Raw genomic sequence first — 24,011 nt, 5'->3', positions numbered from 1 at the left:
AGCTGAAAATTGACCATCAGCTGACCATTCCATGCTTAAGTATCATCTACCAAGGTGTCAATATGCATCTCATTCAGTTTGTTAAGGAGATTTGCAAACAGACACGATTCCTCACTGGATAAATTCTCATCCTCATGTGCCGAACTATTGCTCCCCTCACTACCTCAAAACCATCTTGCACCTTTTCCTCCTTATCAGTAGCTAGATCGAATAGGGCCTAATAGGATGACTCTATAGATTTGTTGTTTAACCAAGCATCCCTTCAAAATCAAGCGATGTTCCCTTCCCCGTCCATGAACCAGACGCCCTTCCCAAATTCCTTCTCAAAAATATTCTATATGGGACAAGTTGCAGTGGACAAGTAGGGTTGAAATAAATCTCCTGGCCCAAATGGCTTTCCCATAGACTTCTTCCAAGTCTTTTTGGGAGGTTTCTAAAGGGGATTTGATGGTGTTTATTACGGATTTTTACAATAGGAGCAGCATATCAAAAGGTATGGGCACATTTTTCATTGTGTCGATTCCTAGGAAGGGGAGAAGAATCTTAGAGACTTTCAGGCTAATCAGTTTATTGGGCAATCCATATAATTTTTTCGCAAAGACTCTGGTGAGCAGAATGAGGGAAGTATTGGGAAAAATAATCTTTAATTCACTAGGGGCTTTTGTATTTGTGGGATGTTATTGACAGAGTGCTCAAGGTTCATGTGTATGGACTAGAAATATATGACAAGACAACTGGGCATTCTATGTGAGCTTGATTTGGAGAAAGTGTACGACCATATCAATTGGGATTTTCTGCTCTAAATCCTTCGTAGAATGGATTTCAGGGTTAGATTGCAGCAATGGATCAAGAATTGTTTGCCTTTGACGCATTACTCGATCAAAGTTAATGGAAATGCAAAAGGTTTCTTCGAGGAACTAGGAGCATGTGACAAGGGGATCCACTTTTCCCTTACCTATTTTTTGTGGTGGCAGAGGCTTTAAGCACCATGATGGATAGGGCATCAGGAGTGGAAACATGGTTAGCAAAAGTCTGAAAGGTTCCTAAAGAGAAACAAGGGACATGACAAGGGGATCCACTTCTCCCTTACCTATTTGTTGTGGCAGCAGGGGCTTTAAGCATGACAATGAATTGGGCACCATTGGTGGGAATGATGAATGAGCTTTCTGATTAGGAAAGGCGAGTTGCAGATATCACATCTTCAATATACAGACGATACAATGCCATTTTGCGGTGATAGTAAGGAACAGATTTGCAATTTGTAATAGGTAGTAGCATGGTTCGATGATAGTTTTAGGACAAAAGGTGAATCTTAAGAAAGTGAAGATAGTGGTGTTCAACTAAGTCAGGAGGGGGTGCAGGATTTGGAAAATACTTTTAGTTGTAAATTCGGAAGTATCCTGCAACATATCTTGGATCACCATTACTTATTGGTAAACCAACAAAAAGATTGTGGGAGTCGATGATAAATCGAATGGGAAGGAAATTACCAGCATGGAAGTGCAAACATTTGTTGACTGAGGGTGTATTACACTGACTAGGGCATCCCTATTCAAATGGCCAGCATGCATTAGATATGGGATCGAGAAGCTCCAGAAAGGGACTTCCTGTGGGAAGGGAAGGAGGAAAAGAATAAATTTCACTTGGTGAATTGGAAGACCTGTGAATATCCAGAGGAAGAAGGGCTTGGTATTAAAGATATAAATATAATGAATCGTGCATAAATTGGAAAATGGCTTTGGAGGTTTGGTAGTGAAGAAGACTTGCTATGGAAAAAAGGTAATTGTTAGCAAATATAGTGTCTAAGAAGGAGATTAGACCGTTAAAGAATCTTCTTTATATTGAGCTTCCAGGATTTGTCAAGGAGTGATGGGTGAATCGTAGGAGTACATAAAAGGTGTGTCATTTGAGGTTGGCAATGGGACATGTTAAAATTTAGGAAGATCTTTAGTATGGAAGAGATCCTCTTTGTGTAATCTATAACAAACCGTCTAGCATTGCAACTAATAAAGATAAAAGTATATCAACATGTTTTAATAGAGAAGAAAGGGGATGGGCTTTGGTGTCGAGATTCCATCAAAACCTTTCGGAGGAGGAGAGAGAAGAATATGCTTGGTTACAGGTAGTGTTCGAAGTATCAACATCCCTACAAGTTTCACTGGCTGGCGATATGGAAACAATATCGATATCATCAAGAATATCGCTAATAACTGGAAATGCAGGGAAACATTGGGAAAACAATGGAATTTTTTAGTGAAACTTTAGGAAGTGCTAAAATGCACATATTTGCATATTTAGGAATAAACAAATTGTGGAAAGACTGCATACATAATATGTTTCCATTTAATGGGAGCCTAAAAGAATGTGTTGTCGTAAGCAACCATCCCATGTATCCAACCATAGCATATATCCATCCAACCATCCCATCTTCCATCCAAACATCTATCGATATTTCAGAATATTGACAACACATGATATTCCACTGAGAAATCATCACAATTGGAAAGGAAATGAAAGATTGTGGTCTTGATATCACCCATGTTGCAATAACGATAATATCGCAATATAATCGATATTATCGTCGACAATTTGAACACTACGTACAACCATATGCCCATTAAAAAAGGAAATGGAAGGGGATTGCCTTTGACAAAAACAAACAAACAAACAAACAAAAGAAAAGGGACTACACTATGGAGGAGTTTTTTGTTTTTTTTCTTTGTTTGTGACTATTTGGGATACATAGAGCAAAAGGGGCATATCCTTGATGCGCATCAGGAATTTCGTTATTTAACGGTTGTATTATTGAAGAGATAAGCCCTGCTGCCTTTTAGCAGGTTTAAATGGTTAAGAAGATTTAAATTGATCTCCTTATACCAATGATGTATATAGCTTGTAGATGGTTTATCACCATGCCCGCCCTCTTAGATGCACAAACACATTTTATCATTGAAAATATTCGATATGGACTACATAACTATTTTGTCTTTTTGTTGTTCTCTGGTTTCGTTTAGGTTTAGTGGGGTTCGTGGTGTATAATTGTTTTCTTTTTTCATTCTTTTCTTTTGGGTTGCTTTGGCTCCCTTTTAATATATTTTGCAATCTTCAAAAAAAAAAAGAAGACAATACATGCAATAGTATTGTCGGGATACCATTCCAGTCGTGTGAATCCCCTTGTTTTTTCAAAATTAAAAAAATCTCCAAAAACCTTAGAAAATCATATTTTTTCCCCCTAAATCTGTTGCTTGTAATCCATTCCAAACCTAATTTCAACCAACTTTCTTCCATTTCTGGAGAAACAAGGTGATTTCCGTGCGGAAATCAAGATCGGACAGCGGGTTGGCCAAATTTTCAAACGGTGAGATTTTTTTTCGATTTTAATCCATTTTTAAATTGTAAATTACTTGAATCACTAGAATGGACGCGGATTGCGTCCTACCCCCGCCCGGATGGTAATTCGTCTGGGCAGGGCTCTATGGGGCCCACCGTGATGTAAGTGTTTTATCCACGCCGTTCAACGCTTTTCTCAGATCATTTTAAGATATGAACAAAAAAATGAGGTAGGTCCAAGGCTTAAGTGGACAACAAAGTGGGGATTGAACGTCACCATTAAAAACTTCTTGGGAGTTGGAGAAGTTTCAGATCAAGTTGATAATTTGTGTTTTCACTTCATCCGCATCTACATGACCTTATGAATAGGTTGGATGGTAAAAAAACATCACGTTGGGCCTTAGAAAGGTTTCAACGGTGGGTGTCATTATCAGTGCAACTTCCTTTGGTGTGGTCCACTGGAGTTGTGGACCTGCTTCATTTTTAGGATCATACCTTAAAATGATTTGAGAAAAGCGGTGAACGGCGTGGATAAAATACTTACATCACGGTGGGCCCCACAGAGCCCTAATCCGTCCGGGTGGGGGTAGGACGCAATCTGCGTCCCACTAGAATGGAAATCCATGCTTTTTCATGTTTTGCTCGATCATGGATTTCAACCTCCAATTTGCAAATTTGGACATATTGGGGGAAATTGGAGAAAATCAGAAAATTTCCCCATTTAAATTGCAATGAGAGTATCCATAGGCGGTGAAAGCCCACTACGGCGTGAGTGTGTGGGAGTGTGTGTGCGTGTGTAAAAAAAAAAAAAAACCCAAAAAAAGCAAAATGACCTTTAAAAAAAAATTGCAATGAGAGTATGGAAAAATCACATTGGACTTGTTAGAGGCTGATTTACAGATTGACGATGGTTTTATTAATTTTGTGAGAAAAAAATTAAAAAATATCAAATATACATACATATATATATATATATATATTCAAAAACTCTAGATTGATCAATGGTTATAAATGATATGAACTGATTTTAAATATAGTTGCATCGCTTCTGTCAGACACCACAGTCTAGGAATCTGCACTTGTTTTTTGTGATATTTTGATTTCTTAGTGTCTAATGTACTTTTTAACATTTGCTACAGTTCCATTGAAATATTCGACCAATTTCCCTATGTTTCCCATAAACAATGACACATTAAGTGATAGATCCGATATTTCCCATTAAATACCCAATATGTTTCCATATCCTGAGGGTGTGATGCATCCATCAATGTTGATACTGAAAACAATGGTAACAACTATCCACCAAACTAATAGGTTTGAAATCTTTAATTTCTATAGCTTCCTCAACATTTACAATAAGAGTGATGAAAGTTGAGTTTGGACCATTAGTGTAGACCTGTGAAAAATCCTTCAAAAAATGCCATAATATCTCCCTTGATAATGTCCCAACAATCTTGAGAGAAGGTCGTCATGATGCCATCCAACCCCAATGCTTCGTCTCTGTGAGTAGAGATTGGAATAATATTTGATTCTTTCATCTCTAATTTGCCATCGCTTTTCGACAAGAGAGTTACTCAAGTATGACTTGTGATTTGCGAATGGTATTCTTTCTCCACCCATTCACCAAATTATGACAAAATGCAATATCTTCCCATTAAGCCATGACATAGTGCAATATTTTCATCCCTTCAAGCCATGTCACCCTTTATCTTTGCCTCCATTTCACTTCCTTTTCTTCTCAAGGATCACTACACAGTCCACATAAGTCATTCTTTTTCAATTGTTGAAATTTCATCAATTTGACCTTCCTTGCCTCCCCCATCTATGGCTTCATTATGGCTTAGAATCTCTTCTTAAAAAACTGCTCATCTCTGTAACTGTCATTCCTGTCACCACCTTGCTATTAGCTATATACATCCCTCCTCCACCCTCCAATTTTCAAATGTGAAAGGAGTGGACCCTGAAGGTATTTTGATGAGCATAAGACATATTAGAACGTGACCTCTTGGGAGTACTGACTAGACTACCCCTAAGAAGTGTCCCTCTCATCCCACTTGCATGTGGAATTTGTCTAGTTTGCACATGTTCAGCCTCTCTTGGTTATTTGACCAAGTGAAGTGTCCTCCTACAAATGTCCTTTAAGCAGTCTATTTCTTGCAACCACTTCTGCAAAAACCTCAATGTAGTTATTCTGATGCCTCCCAGTTTCTCATGTGTGAATTTGCTTGTATTCAAATCCCCTGCAACCTCCCACATACATTAAGGGTCATTGTCATCATCTAAGCCTCATCCTAATTAATAATCGTATTCCACCATTCCACTCTATCAAGGTCCAAACCTTTAGTTAGAACAAGGTCATCATGTCTGTTTTTTACGACCTCCATCCATGTCATTTGGGCCTTTCCCTTGCACATTTATAGCCTTCAACTTGTGCCAACTGTCCCCTAACCAGTGCAGTTGTTGGTCTTTGACGCAGGGACATGTGATGGCCTAACCGTATATGCATGTATAATTAGGATGACGAGATTCAAATAAATAAATTAATCAACCAACTGTTTTCAGTCAAATTGATTAGGCAAATCTCAACATAGAGATGAGATCATTCAGTTAGGATCATGCCCCTTAACATAAAACCACATAAACAGTAATAAGGGAGGACCTAGGGATATGAGGATATCTCAAATTTAGCATAAGTTAGTCCGGGTCAAGTTTGGATATGATTTTACTGACTAACCATCCTTCTTTTCCTCTTTTAAACCAAAAGGGAATGTCCAGAGGAACGAAAGGGATGAAGAAGGGAGGGTTGGAGATGAAGAAAGTACGGGTCCTTTGTCATCAAAAGAAAAGAAGGCGGATGATTCTTACCTTTTCCTGCACCTCAAAAATCTAGGAAGAAAGAAACCTGAAATCGGGGTGGAATTTTCAACATCCAAGGGCCAATCCTGAAACCCTAATATCTTGATAAAAGAGGGAACAAAAAAAAAAAAACAAAAAAAAAACACCATACGAACTCTTATTCATTCTATATATCAAAATAGGGTTTCTCACGATGTATATATAAGTCATGCAAAAAGTAAAAGTGCACTAAAGCCCCTGAAAACAAGGAAAATAACAAAAGATGAAAAAATAAAACAAAGTGCACTAAAGCTTTTAAAAACAAGTGATTAAAAAAAAAGCCTAAAACTAAAACACCCGCACAATGGTGTGAAATCCACCCCATGGGCATGCGGTCAGGGTGCAGTTATGCCGCACCTACACCCATAGCGCGTCAGAAAATGGGTCCGATGGACCCGACGTCCATCCACATCAATTCCTTTGCTCCGGTACTATGTCGGTGACGCCTCCTCCTTTGGTACACTCTAAAGGGTGCACCACTGATGTCGCATCAATTCTCCATTGGTAGGAAGAATTCGCCACTGGCGAAAGTGAACTCTTGTATCTCTCGAGTAAATCAGGGTCGATGCGCGGCAGCTTTGTCTTTGTGATCCAAGAGTTATATATAATGGGCCTGTTCCTCTATTTGACTATGAATTTCTGAAAACCCCCAAAGCGAGTGGAAACCGCCTCGGAGTCTAAAATTTCCTCCATTTCATCTCTTCTCGGTGCAAGTGGAAGAGAAGGTAAGATGGGTACAGGAAGGTCAAGCTGTGGCCAAAGTCCATATATAGGGGGAGTCTGGGAAGAAACAGGGGAACCGGTAGATAGAGGTGATGGCTCGTGATAGGGAACTAGATCTTCCACATTAAATGTGGAATTGATGCCCATGGTAATAGGGATATCAATAACATAAGCATTAGACCCCAACCTTTTCACAATTTTATGTGGGCCTATGCTACGGGCATGAAGTTTCTTCACGGATCCAGGTGGAAACCGATCAAACCTAATGCGAACCATGACGTCATCTCCAGGTTAAAATTCCTTAAATCTCTTGTGAGTGTTAGTAGAAAGTATATAATGTTCATTACTTGAATCAATCTTCCTCCGGATCTCGCTATGCAATGCATGTATATGTGGGGCGAAGGACTCTCCTTACTTTGAAGGACGCTGTGGGTCTCGGGGTCTAAGACATGAAACAATTTCAAAAGGGCTCATTCCTGTGGACCTGTTCATCGAACAATTATACGCGAACTCTGCTGTGGGAAGAACAGTGTCCCAAGTCCTGTGGTGGTCTCCAACCAGACATCTCAATAAATTCCCTAGGTTATAGTTCACTGACTCTGTTTGACCATTCAACTGGGGATGATATGCTGAAGAAAACTGGAGCCTCGTACCCAAAAGATTCCAGAGTCTTCCAAAAATAACTAGTGACCCTAGTATATCTATCAGACACGATGGATTTAGGTACTCCATGAAGTCGCACAACCTCTTGAAAGAATAACTTAGCAACGTGTGAGGCATCTGAGATCTTATAACAGGGTAGAAAATGGGTCATCTTAGAAATTCGATCAACAACTACGAGTATGGAATCATGCTTACGAATAGTCTTGGGAAGCCCAAACACGAAGTCCATACTGACATCTTGCCATGGGGCATGTGGAGCTGGCAAAGGAGTGTATAAACATGTATTTTGCTTCCTTTGCTTCGCCGGTTGACATGTCCGACACTGCCCTACAATCTTAGCCACATATCGCTGGAGATTAGGCCAATATAAACGATCAGACACAAGGGCAACTGTTTTATCTCGACCAAAGTGACCTGCCATCCATCCAACATGCAGCTCCCAAACTAGAAAATCACGGAGAGATGTGCGTGGGATACAAAGCTTGTCCCCTCTAAAAAGATATCCATTTGTAAGGACGAATTCTGCACTTCTTGAGGGCGGGTCACTAGACAATGACGCATAAATGATCTCAAAATCAAGACAGTTTGAGTACTCACCCTTGAGTTGCTCAAAGTTTGTAACTTCAATACTCATGGACCACAACGTCATGATACGACGGCTAAGCGCGTCAGTAACCCTATTCCCTATTCTCTTTTCTGGCCTTGTGCTTAAGTACAAACGTGTACTCTTGAAGAAATTGTGCCCCACTTGGCATGCCTTGGGCTCAACTTCTTTTGAGAGCTCAAATATTTCAAGGCCTCATGATCAGAGAACAGGACGGATTATTGTGGTAATAAATAATGCCACCAATGGCGCAATGATTGCACAACCACATAGAACTTTGTCATAAGTGGAGTACTATTGTTTAGCCTCGTTCAGCTTCTCACTGAAAAAGACCACAAGATGTCTTTATTGGCTTAACACTCCACCTATGGCAATTCCTGATGCGTCACATGCTACCTTAAAGACTTTGGTAAAGTTAGGCAGATGCGTGACTGATGCTTTTGTCATTTTCTTCTTAATTTCTGAGAAAGCCCATTGTTGGAGTACAAAAAACCAGAAAGAAAGAAGAAATGGAAGTGCAAAAATCAAGATGTAAAAAGAGAGGGAAGAAGAGATTTCATGAATTTTGCATTGCAAAGTCGTTGCGCACGTGCAATAGGTATTGCGCGAGCCATAGAATGGTCCACCGCGCGGCGCGCAATGCATATTTTGTGTGCCCGCGCAATGGAGGTATATGGCACATGGACCGAGACCACACCTGCAAATGCCTATAAATACCCCCCTCCCCTCCTTATTTCATTCATTCTCAAGTGTGGAGCTCTAGAAGGCTTCCGAAGACCTCTGGGATTTCACCTGAAGCACTTCAGGTATCCAACAAGGGAAGAAGGAGAAGTGCAGAGGCATTATCTGTTGCACTAGGAGCACGCAACAGGGACCCATTGCGCGCCTTGCAATGAGTTTGTTCCGCGCACAGTCACCCCAAAGGACTGTACATGTTTTGTTATTCCTGCATTGTTCGCAGTGATCCGCTACGGAAATCCTATATATATCCCTTAAGATCATTATTATAGGCGAACTGGAGGAGAAATAAAGGATTTTTGAAGGATTCCTGAATCCGCGCAATGACTCCATTAAAAAGGGGCACACCGCAAGCCGGAATGCTGCCGAAACCATTATTCGAATTATTTTTTACATTTAACATTGTTTTGTTTGCCTGATACACTTTGTATTGGAATCAAGGGAAACATGAGGATGTAAACGAACCTTTGAATCAATAAAATATCTAATGATGATTGTTCTCTCATATTTCTTTGTTATTATTAAATAAGAAATCCCCGATCAAAATACATTTGTTTTTTGTCGAAATAAAATAGTGACTCTGTTGGGGACTATTCTTTAGTCAATATTAACTTAGAAATTATTTAGAGAACTTTTATCATCACTTGGCATCATCGTGACGCCAAAATGACGACTCTTAACGGGAATATCCTCCCCTTCATCTCCAAAACAAAGTATATTTCGTTTAGTTTATGCTGCTAATGTATGATTATTTTCTACTTTAGACTTTCAGGTTCTCCCAATTGCAATGGCTTCTTTCTTGAACAACACAATCTTCTATTTCACACCTAATGGGTTTGCTATCGACTATGTGCAAACACTACAAGAAGCTTTGGTCAAGGAAGTTCAACCAACGATGAGTATGAATAACAAGATAAAAGTGACGGCTAGTGCGATCCCCACATCACCAGTTGCGCATAACGACGAAGAAGAATGGACAATAGTATCCTCTAAGAGAATAAAAACCCAATCTCCTCTGTCCAGGAGTCCAATTCCATTACATGCAATTAAAGAATCTATCACACGTAACACTGCAAGAGAGAATGCTATTTTAACTCCGCCTTCACTATATCCAGGACAAGCCGGAACCGTTTCCTTCACCGTAGAAGATTTCCCAGCTCTTCTGATCATGGTTTCGCATTGGACTCAGAAAGAGAGAAAATGCACCTTGTAAATATGTGCAAGTGAATATGACTATTACTATACTAACTAGTCAAGAAACAATTTTATAGGCAGTAGAAGGTAATAATAAAGAAGTCAAACATCCAGAGACAACTCCTAAACAGATAGAAGGCGGAGGGGCACCCAACAATTGATGCATTGCGAAAAGTGAACCTGGGAACAGAAGAGGAACCCTGAAATACTGACATAAGTGCCACCCTATCGAAACAAGAAACTAATCAGTATGTCGAATTGTTGAAAATAAACAAAGATGTATTCACCTAGACATACGCTGAGATGCCCGATCTGAAACCAACAATAGCAATGCATCGTCTTAATGTCTCTAAAGATAGGAGGCCAGTTAAACAAGCACAAAGATGATTCCACCTTGATTTAATACCCCTAATAGAAGAGGAGGAGAACAAACTGATTAAGGTTGGTTTTATAAGGGAAGTCAAATACCCCAAATGGATCTCTAACATTGTTCCTGTGAAAAAGAAGAGCAACAGATCAGAGTATGTGTCAATTTTAGAGATTTGAATGAAGCCTGTCCAAAAGACGATTTTCCATTGCCCATAACAGAATTGTTGATCGATAGTACTACAAAATATGCAATTATGTCCTTCATGGATGGATATGCTAGTTACAATCAGATACGCATGGCTCCTGAAAATGAAGAGTCTACAGCATTCAGGACATCCCTAGGAATTTATTGCTACAAAGTTATGCCATTCGGACTAAAAAATGCCTGAGCCACGTACCAGAGAGCGATGCAAAATATTTTTCAAGATATGATGCATAAACATGTTGAATATTATGTTGACGATTTAGTAGTTCGATCAAATGATCACGAAGAATATCGAGAACATTTATCCTCTATTTTTCACTAGCTCAGAAAGAAACAGTTAAAAATGAATTTGACAAAATGTGCATTCGGTGTATTGTCAGGTAAGTTTCTTGGATTCGTCGTCAGACATCGAGGAATTGAAGTTGATCCAGGAAAAATCAAAGCTATTCAGGAGATGCCACCCCCCGAAAACTTTAAAAGAACTCAAAAGCTTACAAGCAAAGCTGATGTATATTCGACGTTTCATCTTAAAGTTGGCTGGAAGGTGCCAACCATTTTCTCATCTCATGAAAAGGGGGTAGAATTCATATGGGATCAAGCATGTCAGAATGCATTTGATTCCATCAAAGAATTGCTGAAGCAACCTCCGGTGCTAACAACACCTGTGAAGGGCAAACCTCTGATCTTATATATCGCCGCATGCAAAAACTCTTTAAGAGCTCTGCTGGCTCAACGCAATGAATATGGAAAAGAAAGTGCCCTCTATTATTTGAGCAGGACTCTAATAGGAGCAGAGTGTAATTATTCGCTTATTGAGAAAATGTTTGGCACTGGTGTTCGTTGTACAAAAATTGCGACATTATTGTCTCTCCCATGAAATAACCTTGATCTCTCGAGAGTATCCTATAAAATATCTAATGACAAAACCAATGTTGTCTGGAAGATTAGCCAAATGGATGCAACTCCTATCTAAATATACTAGCACTTATGAACCATACAAAGCAATGAAAGGGCAAGCAGTTGCAGACTTCCTGGCAGTGCATCCAATTCCATACAATGAAGAAATTTCTAATGAGTTACCAGACAACAAATATTGTTAGTCAAGCCATCTAGCTAATGGCAAATGTATTTTGATGGAGCTTCTCGAACGTCATAAGCAAGAGTTGGAATAATATTCATCAGTCCTCGGGGTGATTTGTTGCCATATTCTTTTACACTAGGACTGATGTATACTAATAACGAAGCTGAATACAATGCCCTCATCATAGGACTGGAAATAGCTCGTGAGATGAAAATACAAGTCCTAAAAATCTACGGATATTCCATGTTGGTGATAAATCAATTGATGACAGGATTCGAAATAAGAAAACCAAAATTAGTACCTTATTGCCGACGAGTACAACAATTATTAGAGGGTTTTCATGATGTTGAAATCAACCATATACCACGATATGAAAACGCGAAAGCAGATGCGTTAGCCGGTTTAGCTGCAACTCTTTCTCACCATGACAGGAGTCCTCTCTAGATAATAATTGAGGAACGAAGATTTCTACCGTCAGCAAAACTCTTAAATGAAGTCGTCGAAACACTGTCAGTATCTTGTCTAGAAATTACTGTCGAAGATTGGCATCAAACTTTTATCGATTATCTCAAGTACGGGATTCTACCAAAGAATCAAATTCTGAGATAACAAATTAAACAGAGATCGAAGAGGTTTATTATGCACAATGAGGTATTGTATAGGAAATCTTATAATAAAATGTTGTTGCGTTGTCTAGATACAGAAGAAGCAAATCATATATTACGAGAGACACACTTAAGAGAATATGGAGCTCATCAGGCGGGTCGAAATTTATTCCATCGTGTACATCGTATGGGATATTATTGGCCTTATATGTTTAAAGATGCAATAACTTATGTGAAACGATGTCATGAGTGTCCAAGTACACGGTCATATTATACATGTGCCTCCAAAAGGCCTACATCAATCAGTAACTTCATGGCCTTTTGCAGCTTGGGGATTAGATTTTATTGGTCCTATTAATCCGCCATCATCAAGAGGATGTCAGTATATTCTGTTAGCGACAAATTATTTTTCCAAATGGACGGAGGCAGTTACCTTACGTAGTGTAAAAGAAAAAGATGTTACCGATTTCTTTCGTCATGCGATCATATATTGTCATAGAATTCCAAAGAAAATTATCACCTATAATGACACTCCTTTCAAGAATAGAAACATGGAAAAACTGTGCCGAAAGTTTAGCATTCAACATTCATTCTCAACACATAATCCGCCCGCCAACGGATTGGCAGAAGCTTTGAATAAGACCATAGTCAAAATCTTAAAGAAAATTGTTACGGAAAATAAACGAGATTGGGACGAAAGATTGCAGGAAGCCTTGCGGGCCAATTGAACAGCGACAAAATTTACGCCCTATTCGCTAATCTATGGAGTTGAAGATGTTATCCCTATTGAGATACAAGTTGTGTCGCTAAAGCAGTCTACGAATCAATGACAAACGATGAATATGCCAAAATAAGGCTAATGGAATTGGATGCCCTGGATGAAAAATGACTGGCAGCACAACAACGGTTAGAATTGTATCAGGCATGAATATTTACCGCAGTCGACAAGAAAGTCAAGTACCGTTCGTTCAAGAAAGGCGACACGGTATTGGTGCTAAAAAGACCCATTGTGGTTACTCACAGAACTGGGGGCAAATTCGATCCCAAATGGGACAGCCCGTATATCATTACTGAAGTCTATTCTAACGGAGCCTATCGAGTAGTAAATCAAAATGGACAAGGTATCGGAATACCTGTCAATGCTCAATTCATTAAGAAATATCATCCTTAAGAGATGAGTATATTTTGATTGTGAAAGATAATCAAGAGAATCTGTCCCAATCGAAAGGGGGCAAGACAAGTTTAGCTCCATAACTACAAGGAGCTCGCTGTAAAGCACATGTATTCTCCAGATATTGCTTCAAATAAAGGATAGATTCAAGAACATATTATTACTCCCGAAGCTCCACACTCCTAAAGCTCAAGTAGGCCTTTTCAGTTGATAATTGATGATAAAACGACAATCGAAAGATCTGCGATGATAACGGTGATCTGAATATTAACAGTTGCGATACAAATATCAACAGTTGGTAGGCGACTTCTAAACCGCCGAAAGATTTATCGCTCTTATATACATAACAAAGCATTGTTGATTATCGAACCATCGCCGAATTATCGCCATTATGGCAAATTATTATTGATCATCGCCCATTATCGTCAATTATTACTGATTATGGAATATTATTATTACAGATCGTTGTCCAGCTTATATTATTGCTTAAACGAACTATTATTATCACTGGCCATCGCCAAAATAATATTATTGCCAGACGGATATCATCACCTATTATTGCCATTAATGATGTCGCCGGCTATCAATCACTATTGACCATCACTGATTACGCCAAAATGATTATATCATCACCTATTATTGCCATTAATGATGTCGCCAGCTATCAATCACTATTGACCATCGCTGATTACGCCAAAATGATTATATCATCACCTATTATTGCCATTAATGATGTTGCTGGCTATCAATCACTATTGACCATCGCTGATTGTGCCGAGCTGGATCGATTATATTGGCGATTTATCATTTACAGCAGTGGTGAGCGTCCAAGTAGGCCAACCACACGTAAGCCCTATATTATCAGCGATGGCAATTTATCATTTATGGCAGTGGTGAACGCCCAAGTAAGCCAATCACACGTAAGCCCTATATTATCAGCGATGGTGATTTTTCATTTATGGTAGCGGTGAGCACTCAAGTAGGCCAACCATGTGTAAGACCTATACTATGGCGTCAATTCACCAAATATTATGCGGGCAGCAATAGAAGTCAGTGACCCTAAAAAGCCCGCGAAGGCGATCACATGCTTAGACCCATGTGGGCAACGGAGAGAGTCCGCGACTAAAAGCCCTAAGTGGCCAAAAGTCCATGAAGCCCAACTACGTGTGAGACCTATGCCGTCTGTATAATTCTTTTTGCAGCGCCATGGGGATGAGTGAGAGAAAATGCCCCTCCATGAATGGGTCAAAATATACAGACGAATAAAAAGTGGGCCGTAGTGTGAGCTGTTTGGTTTGTCCATGGATAGGCCAACCATGCGTAAACTCCCAGGTTCCTGGCTTGATTTTAGTAGAAACTCATGAGAAATGGTCGACCTCTAAATGAGCTCCCCCCTCATCGATGGACTGACGACCTTGGATCTGGTACTCAAACAGGTAGCCTTGTGTGCCCTGCATGAGACCTATGTCATCTGTATAATAGCCTTGTGCGCCTTGCATGAGACCTATGTCATCTGTATAATTCTTTGGCAGCGCCATGGGGATGAGTGAGAGAAAATGCCTCTCCATGAATGGGTTGGGATATATAGACGAATAAAAAGTGGGCTGCAGTGTGAGCTCTTTGGTTCATCCATAGATAGGCCAACCATGTGTAAGAACCCCCAGGTTCCTGGCTTGATTTCAGTAGAAACTCATGAGAAAGGGTCGACCTTTAAATGAGCTTCCCCCTCATCGATGGACTGACGACCTTGGATCTAGTATCCAAACAGGTAGCCTTGTGCGCCACGTGAACTCTAGAGAGTTACTGCAGACAACCCTGCGCATAAAACCTACCGAGTTCACTGCCCTGGTAGCTTCACTGGGCCCTTCTGATGGATCGCAGTTTGTGAACTCCCCAGGCTGCGGTGGTTTAGTGAACTCTTAAGAGTTACAAAGCATTTGCATAAGTCCACCTGTTTTAACTACTTAAGAGCTAAAACTGTGATTGCTTCAACTACTCAAGAGCTTAAACTGTGTGTGGCACCTTAGGAATACTAACTGGACCCTAAGATAGTCTCACCCATTAAAAGGATGTTGCATAGCAGATGCTAACAAATATAGAATTATGTTATTTCCATGATGTCTCCAAATTATAGAATTGGAATATGCAGTTAGAGCATAAAATTATAGAAAACATGCAGTAAAGTATAAACATTTGCAATTACATGTCAGAACATGCAAACAATTCATGTCATTCATACAATACTGAAATGTCACATGAATATACATGTATGAATAAATCTTGATACAAAACGATTCTTAAACTGTTATATTCATTCAAAAATGCCCAAAGCAGACATAAATTTTTGTAAGACTTGCTTAAATTGAATTTGGGCAACAACAACATTAAGCTCGACGTCAATAATAAGCTTGGCCTGATCAAGAGCATCCACCAATTTTTGCTCTAACAAGGCAACATACGCCTTATTGCTAGAAAGTTCTAACTTTTCAAAATTAGCTATGTTGATATACTCTGTAAGAGTATCCTTGATTCTGCCCATCTTTAATTCTTCTTCATATCTCTGAAATCTGAGAACAACTATTTTCTCATCGATAGCCATTATATTCTGCTCAGAAATCTTCAATTGTTCTTGAAGGGAGTCGTTTTCCCTATCACAACTAGTGATGATGGCTGAAATCATGGATACTTTTTCTTTGAGAAGCAATAATTCCTTCTAACAGTTAAGAATGTCTAGTGCGATGACTATATCGCGAACTAATTCAAGTTGTCGCAAGGAAGCACAAAAATGAATCCGAGAGTCATGAAGTGGCGTAATATCTATCCTGTCCAATTTCACGAAATAATCTAAAATCGCCAAAGCATCATTTGAGCAGAGGACACTGTTCTTGATCTTGAAATGCATGAGCCACACCCAACAAAGCATTTTTGAACACAATTAACTTATGTGGAGGAACTTCTTCTAACGAAAGAATATCCGATGCCATGGCAGTTGCGCAAGATTTAACCGAATCACTCGAAGAAGGAGCAACTGCGAAAGATGAAAAGAAATAAGAGCATGAAAGAAATAGCATTATGTATAGAAAGGACATTATATAAATACAATCCTGTTGCGTGAACAGAGGATATAGGAATCAATATAGGTGAATCCTTTGCTCTAGAAGGAATGAAAGAAGGAACAGTGCCACTACGTGCAGATAATTCTTCATTATTATCTTCTTCAAGAGATTCCTCTTCTTTGGGCTCTTCAATTATTACTTGTTTGCCTTTTTGAAGAACACGATGATCTCTTTCTGGCAACATTGATCCTGAAGCCAAAGTAGAGTCGTCTCGAAGAACCCGCAATGGTGGAGAGAACCAAAGTTACGTATACATATTAATTGTTGGCAAAGGACTTCGCTGTGATGATTGCACCGCAAAAGATGTATCTGGATTTTCTCTTGATTTATGTAAGTCATCCAGGAAAGTGCCGAATGCTATCCACCCCTCAAGAGTGTCAGCAGGTTTTATCTTGCAAGTGGTCTCTTTAAAAGAAATCTTTATATAAACTTGGCCAGGACTAGGGACATGGTCTCTTTCTTCGATATAACCTATTCCTTGATCCGTCTTATAATTCCTCACTCGCGGTGGGAGAATCCATATAGGGCAATCAATTGGACGACAACTGAACACTAGATAGTGCTGATGAGTCCACCAGCGCATCCGGCGATATGAACTATGAACTAGATGATTATAGCCTGGAATCATGAAATGTGTTCCTGTGCATACAATCAGGAGTTGTCTCCATAGCAATGCCCAGTTATATGGTCCGATGCCATAGCTTCTCATCGTTCTTATAATAACACCACAGGTTTCTAGTACCGTTTGGTCAAAACCAAATTAGCAAGCGAATCTGCTCGGGTAATATGGTTCACGCCAGAATTTACTACCTTCTCTTAATGGGAGAGTACTAGATCTGATGCAGATGAGAAAGGTGTGTTCGCTAGAGGAGGCGGAATCATCATCAACAATCTCCATGTCTTCAAGAAAGCTAGTGAGAGGGAATTGAAAGAATTCGATCTATCTTATCTATGACCCAAGCATATAATTCCTTAATCATCTTCTGTTTTTTATAATACCGAAGTGGAAGCCGATGTGGATGCATGTATGCCTTTTCTGCTTCATTAAATGTCCACGGGAAGTAAACTCCTAGCCAGCCTACAAAGTAATGCCAAGGAGTGTACACCGAATAAGCCCCAATAGATGGATTTTTATGTTGGGCAGCATTTCCAAAAGCACGATACAGTGAGCAAAGAACCGGAGGTGCCAATGAATACTTTTGGCCTTCTGCCATTGCACCTCCAAACACGAAGAGTGTTGGTCTGACGAATTTCCGCCCACTTTGAGCTTGGAAGCACTATCAAGCTTAACCAGTAAGTCAAGAAAGCAGCTAATTCACAAGAAGCACTGTATTCAACAGGGCCTTTAATGTTTCGACGAAGAATTTCAAGTTCTTGAGAATCCTGGCCTGTAAAGCTGAAAAGGTAGTGAAAGCAGAAATCCAGTTATTATACAAACGACAAAAGTATATAGAAGACTGAAATTTCAGTAAAAAGAGAAGAGAGGGAAAACATGCTGTAAATTACGGGAAAAATGTGCTAGCCAGTCGAGAGAAGAAATTTCATGAATGTGCTGAAATTTGGCAATCTCTTTGAAGAGTTCGATGGGTAGCTCGATTTGGCAACGTTTCAAGCCAAGTCAGTGGGAAACTCACTTTTGAGAGCGACTCAGTCCTGAATCAGGAAGACTCATCAAGTCGACTGATTGACTCAGTTGACTTGTTCAATCAGTCGACTTGATGCAACTCGTGGTGACTCGAGCCAAGTTACTTTCCTTGTCAAACTCTTTTGAAATTAAAGTTGAAAGGGATTAGGGGGTTCGGAACTCATGACCGTACATAGAGAGTGCATGTTGCACTGGGCATTGTGTTTTATTTATTTATTTGTCAGTAATCTGGACCCCAATTAATTGGGATAAGGCTTAGATGATGATGATGATTTATTAATAAGCTGGACTTGAACCTGAGATCTCATTGTTGAAATGAAGGCCGTCTACCAATGAGCTGAACTCTACACCCTGATCCATAGCTCAAGTGGTAGACTGAGTGAAAGATACCTCGTTTCAACACTGAGGTCTTGGTATCGATTCCCTAGTGGGGGTGGCTAACAGTGGAGTGTGAACTGACAGTGGGTGTACTAACAAGCTAACAAAAAAAAGGAAAAAAAAAAAAAGCTGAACTCTTTTGATGTTTTCATTAGTCAATTGGTTCAACCAACCAAACCAATGGTTGTATTATAAAAAAGCAGATTGGCAACTTCCTGGATTTGATGGATGATTCGTTATATACAACATTGATTGCAAGAGGGAAGTGCCAATACAAACTCAAAGCAAGTGAAAATAAGCACCCCATTCACTTGAAAATAAGCAAATTTGTTAGCTGCTCTGCCTAAATGACTAAACGAGAAGCTTAAGGCTGGTTTGGATCCACAGGTGAGCTGAATTGCAAAAATCAGTTTTATCAAAGTCGAAATGACAAAATTTAATTGCCCCTAGCATTCAGAGCTTAGTCGCATGATCCTTCTAATTAGGTGCTGCTCCCACTTCAAATTGCTTTCAGACTCGCACTACCACTCTCCCTTCCTATCAGTTTATAATTGAAAACATTGAAATAGACATTCTCTGCTCCCACAGCCGAATCTGTTGCTGCTTCAGAATGTGGAAGTAACCCACACTTTGCAGTTGCATCCTTACAAGTCCTGGTTGAAGTAATGTAAGTGGCAATTTGGAGCCATGCCCCTCTATATGAATGCTAAGGAAGGTAACCAGAACTTGGTTCTTTCCTTGTTATCAAACTAATTATTGGTTTTCAGTTTAACAGTGCATCCGTACCTAAATTAAAATCATGTTTATTCAAATACTGTACTTATCACCAATGGTTTAACTGATGATATGCTCCTCGATAGAGTGGAATGATGGAACATGATTCTTTTCACCAAGACAAATTAGTTGGGATAAGGGTTAGATGATGATGAATCAAATCCTGGAACTAGCTTTGCAGCTATCTGTAAAATGTGATGTAGGTATGTCCTTGAAATGAGATGTTGCCAGTATTCATGATTGCCTGCTTACTGCTACTGGTGTGCAGGTGCCAAAGGATCAAGACTGAGTTTACTTTCGAGTACAGTTATCTTGAAGATGAGCTTGTTGTATAGATGGGCAGGGATGTAACCTTGAGTAACCAAACATCAAGTATTTGATATCTAATGATAAATGACTCATATTTAATTTGAAAATTGCATGGTAAGTGATGCTATTTTATTTGATAAGCTTCCCACAACATTTGGTTACATAAAAAATAAGTGTAGTTCTGGTTATTTATTATATTTATTGGTATTTGTCAATAATTATTGCGGCGACCTTGTGTATAGTAGTTATTGGTATTGATTGGTAATTAGCTATACTTATCTGCCATGGTTATTTTCCTCCAAGAACCTTTGTCTGGGATCCTTTCATCGCAAACACTACCTATCCTTAGTATGATTAGGTGAAGTCAGCCGCAATGGAAGTCCATCTCAAACCCATCTGGATTAATTCCTTGACTGATACTTAAAACTTCCAGGACTTGTAAACTTGATTGAATATTTGTGCATATCCTTCATGCTGGGCTACACGCCCATGTTCCGAGGAACACTTAAAAGTTGGCATTCCTCCATCTAAAGTCTACACATTGTGCAAATCTATAACCAAGGCATTCATCCATTGGGTCCTATCATAAATGCTCATAACTTGAAAACTGCACTGGATAGACGAGATCCTAAGAGGAAGGAACTCGGTCTTGGATAAAGCATTGCATTGGTAATTATGTATCATACAAATATCTCTCTCCATCTTATCAGTCATACCTTTCATCCATACAATTTGTCTCTATACCAACCAAGATTATAAATGCCCTAGGTGACCTTAAATGAAAATCAGCAATGTTGGAAGAGATTTAAAAGCTTGGCTTAAACGGTCTCAAATAGTTACCCTGGGCTTGGTTTGAAAAGCTTGTCAATACGACTTCCAACATCGGATTTGGAAAAAAAAAAAGTATATTTGATCATTGTAGTGTTTGTAAAACATATGGATGGCAACACAACAATTCTTACCGTATATGTTGATGATATTATTCTAATTGGCATGAGCGCAATTGTGATAAATAATGTCGAGAATTTCTTAGTCTTATCATGTGAAATGAGGGATTTAGCGCTATTGAAGTACTTACTTGGAATTGAAGTGTCTCGCTTCAAAACATGGAATCTTTTAACCCAGTGCAAGTATGTGCTAGACATTTTATCTAAGGTTGGTTTACTTGGTGCTCTCCCTGTTGACATACCTATTGAAGTAAATCATAAATTACACAAGAGAGAATCAAACGGAATTAATAATACATGCATGTATTGTCATTTAGTGGGTTGCCTAATTTATCTCTCCTTTATTCATCTTGACATCTCTTCTGTTATTAGGATTGTATGCCAGTTTATGCAACGACCTTGTTGCCATCACCTCTAAGTGGTCTATTAGATCCTTCGTTACTTAAAAGTTGCACTTGTTCGTGGTCTTCTCTATTCAAATCATGGTCACTTAAACATCAGTGGTTTCTACGATGTTGATCAGGTTAGGTCTTATTTTGATCGACCCTCTACTACAAGGATCATTTGTTGGAGGAAGTCTAGTTACTTGAAATAACAAGAAGCAATATGTTGATGCTCACTCCTTCACTGAGACCGAATATCGTGCAATGGTTCCTACAACTTGTGAATTACTATGGGTCAAAGCCATCTTTCAACATTTGGGGTTCACAACGTCTTCCCCCATTTCATTACACTACAATAATCAAGTAGGAATTCACATTACATCCAACCCGGTCTTCCACAAACACACAAAGCACATTGAAGTCGACTGCAGCTTTATTCGAAGAAAAAAAAATAAAAATAGCTGCCAAGCTTCTACACACACCCTTTGTTCGTTCAAAAGATTAGCTTTCAGATCATCGGTATCAAGCTCGGCAAGAACATCAGTAGCTTGAGAGGGAGTGTTAGTGTACACAGATTGTGTGTACTTGTAGTGTACACATCTACTTGTGTACGCAGCTCCTTGTGCAATTGCGGTGCACCATATTTTTAGATTATGCTTAGGCCCTGATTTATCTTACATTTGATCCTATCAAATGCTCCTGTTGTTGCACTTGTCTATAAAGCTCTCTGTTTCATGTAATTAGTGATTAGAGTGACATGATGTTGATGGTATCCACTGCGAATATCAATCTTAGAGAAGACGCTAGCACCTAGCATCGAGGCCATCATATCGTCAAATTTTATTAATAGTTCGGTTGTCCACATACATATGCCAACTTTCATCCTTATTGGGGTTTATGAGGGCTAGCACAACACTTGGGCTTAGGCTCTCTTAGATGTAGCCCTTGTCTACCATCACTATAATGACGCTTAACTCAGTGTCCTCAGTTGAACTCATTCGGTATGCTTGTAATTAGCTAAGGGTGTTTCAGGAACCAAATCTATGGCATGCTAAATATCCTACAATGGAGGCAACTCTTTAGGTATATCATCAAGGACTAAATCTTGGAGGTCATCGAGCGTAAATTTGACTTCATCAGAAATAGGCTCATCGCTCATCCTTATCAATAAAAGGCTTTTTACACTTGTTTTGTGACTAACGTGAAAATTACACATTTTTCCTTGCTCTCTTCCTTGAACTTCCACACGATAAGTACATGGGAGTTATGAAGAGTACTCGATGTTGACAATGAAGGCATAGATGAGGGAGGTGATGTTGGTTGCAATGGGCAAAGGTAAATCTAATAACCCCACCATAGAAAAGTATATGTGTTAGTCTCACCGTTGCTTTGTACCTTTTGATCAAAGAAGTAAGGTCAACTGAGAAGGATGTGAATGACATTCATTGAAATTATGCCACACCAAATGCCGTCCTCATAGATGTCAATTTTAAAGGACACCACACACCTTCAAGTCACGGGGATGGAGTGTCATCAACCTAAGCAACCTTTTATAGTTGAGATGCCTTTCAGTTACCAATTTAAGCTTATTAATTACCTCATGTGAGATGATGTGCATTGCACTGCAGTCATCGATAATCATGTTACATAACATACTCATATACGTGCATTCAAGTCTTTCACTTCCTTCTCGATGGTGGTAAAGAGATAGTGTATGTGGAGAGTGGGGTCTTTAACCTCAACTTCAACTACGGTTTCAGCAGGGGTGTCCCTTGGTTGTGATGCAGGCTCTACCTAGGGTTTGTTCCATCTCATTGTGCTCATTGTAATATTCAGGGTTATCCGTGTGGTAGGGATCTTCGTTACCACAATAATTGAGGTTCTTAACTTGTGGACACTTATTAGAAAAGTGTCCTCTCTATCCGCAGTAGTAACAATCAACATCCTGTTATTCTCACCTAAGGAGAGGATTAGGATTATGACCTCGCCTCTGGTGTCATATCCTTGCAGTGCTAGTTGCCTTTGGTATGAATTTTGCAATGGAGGGTGCTACAAAGGTTGTGGTTGCTTTATAAGAGGAGTTTGCATCTGTGGGTGTATCTTAAAAGGGTAGATAAGTGGTTGGTAGCCTTGCAACAGAGTCTGGTTAAGATATGGATCTAGACCTTTCTCCATGGAAGGTTCTTCAGCCAAAGAGGCAAAGCGTCGAAGAATCTGCTTCACACTTATTGTTCAACTTGTCGTGCCTTCAAATGAACATCATCAACTGATTCGAAATCGTAGATGACTATTTCACGCTGGATCATTTGGTGTAATCCTCCCCGATAATGATTAGTCGTTACAAAGTCGGTCTTTGCAAGTTTGCAATGAATAGGAAGCTCATTGAACTTTTCAATGTAGTCATCCACCAATAAAGTTCCCTGTTTAAACACAAGAAGCTCCTAGAGAAAGGCATCCATTTAGTCTGAAGAGATGCTTATTTTCTAGCTTCTCTCTCATGTCAACCCACCCGGTAATAGCAGAGCATGATGAAATTGTTGTCGGTAGTGATTCGTCACGAGATTCTTTGTAGGCCCTTCAACTTTACCTTGACAAAGGCCACTTGCTAGACATGGTCAATGTCATACCATGCAACGTAATCTTCAAGTGTTTTAATCCAGTTAACAAAAGTTTTACATTAATGTGACCCGTGAAGTCTGAAACTTAACTCTTACTTTCTTGAGCATCTATATCATGTCATCGTGGGCTCTCTTCGCATAGAGTCATTGCATGGAATCATTAATAGACCCTCCAGGACCAGTACCATTTTGATTCAACGAAGGTTTTGGCTAGACAATTGATCGTGGATTTGGGTTATTAGGATCTCTGGTGGAGTCAGGAT

The 24,011-nt window shown here is 39.5% G+C and overlaps 1 protein-coding gene across 10 annotated transcripts in view; it reads left to right on the top strand.

The window, feature by feature from the left end:
* The window catches only part of LOC131233962 (general negative regulator of transcription subunit 3-like), a 107,679-nt gene extending 86,067 nt beyond the window's left edge, over positions 1 to 21,612 (top strand). For 8 of the 10 annotated variants that reach the window (XM_058230867.1, XM_058230868.1, XM_058230863.1 and 5 more), the window contains one exon: positions 19,760 to 20,018. In XM_058230867.1, the coding sequence (XP_058086850.1) occupies positions 19,760 to 19,826 (67 nt within the window). In that variant the 3' untranslated portion in view covers positions 19,827 to 20,018. Of the gene's footprint in view, positions 1 to 19,305; positions 19,736 to 19,759; positions 20,019 to 21,270 lie in introns of those variants that run through there. The other 2 variants (XM_058230861.1, XM_058230865.1) reach the window with 2 other exon arrangements.
* The last annotated feature ends 2,399 nt before the right edge of the window (positions 21,613 to 24,011 follow it).

The sequence above is a fragment of the Magnolia sinica genome, chromosome 18 (genome assembly GCF_029962835.1).
Source record: "Magnolia sinica isolate HGM2019 chromosome 18, MsV1, whole genome shotgun sequence".
Classification (NCBI taxonomy): Eukaryota; Viridiplantae; Streptophyta; class Magnoliopsida; order Magnoliales; family Magnoliaceae; genus Magnolia; species Magnolia sinica.
The sequence above is the reverse complement of the archived record's forward strand: the minus strand, read 5'-3'. Positions and strand labels throughout refer to the sequence as shown.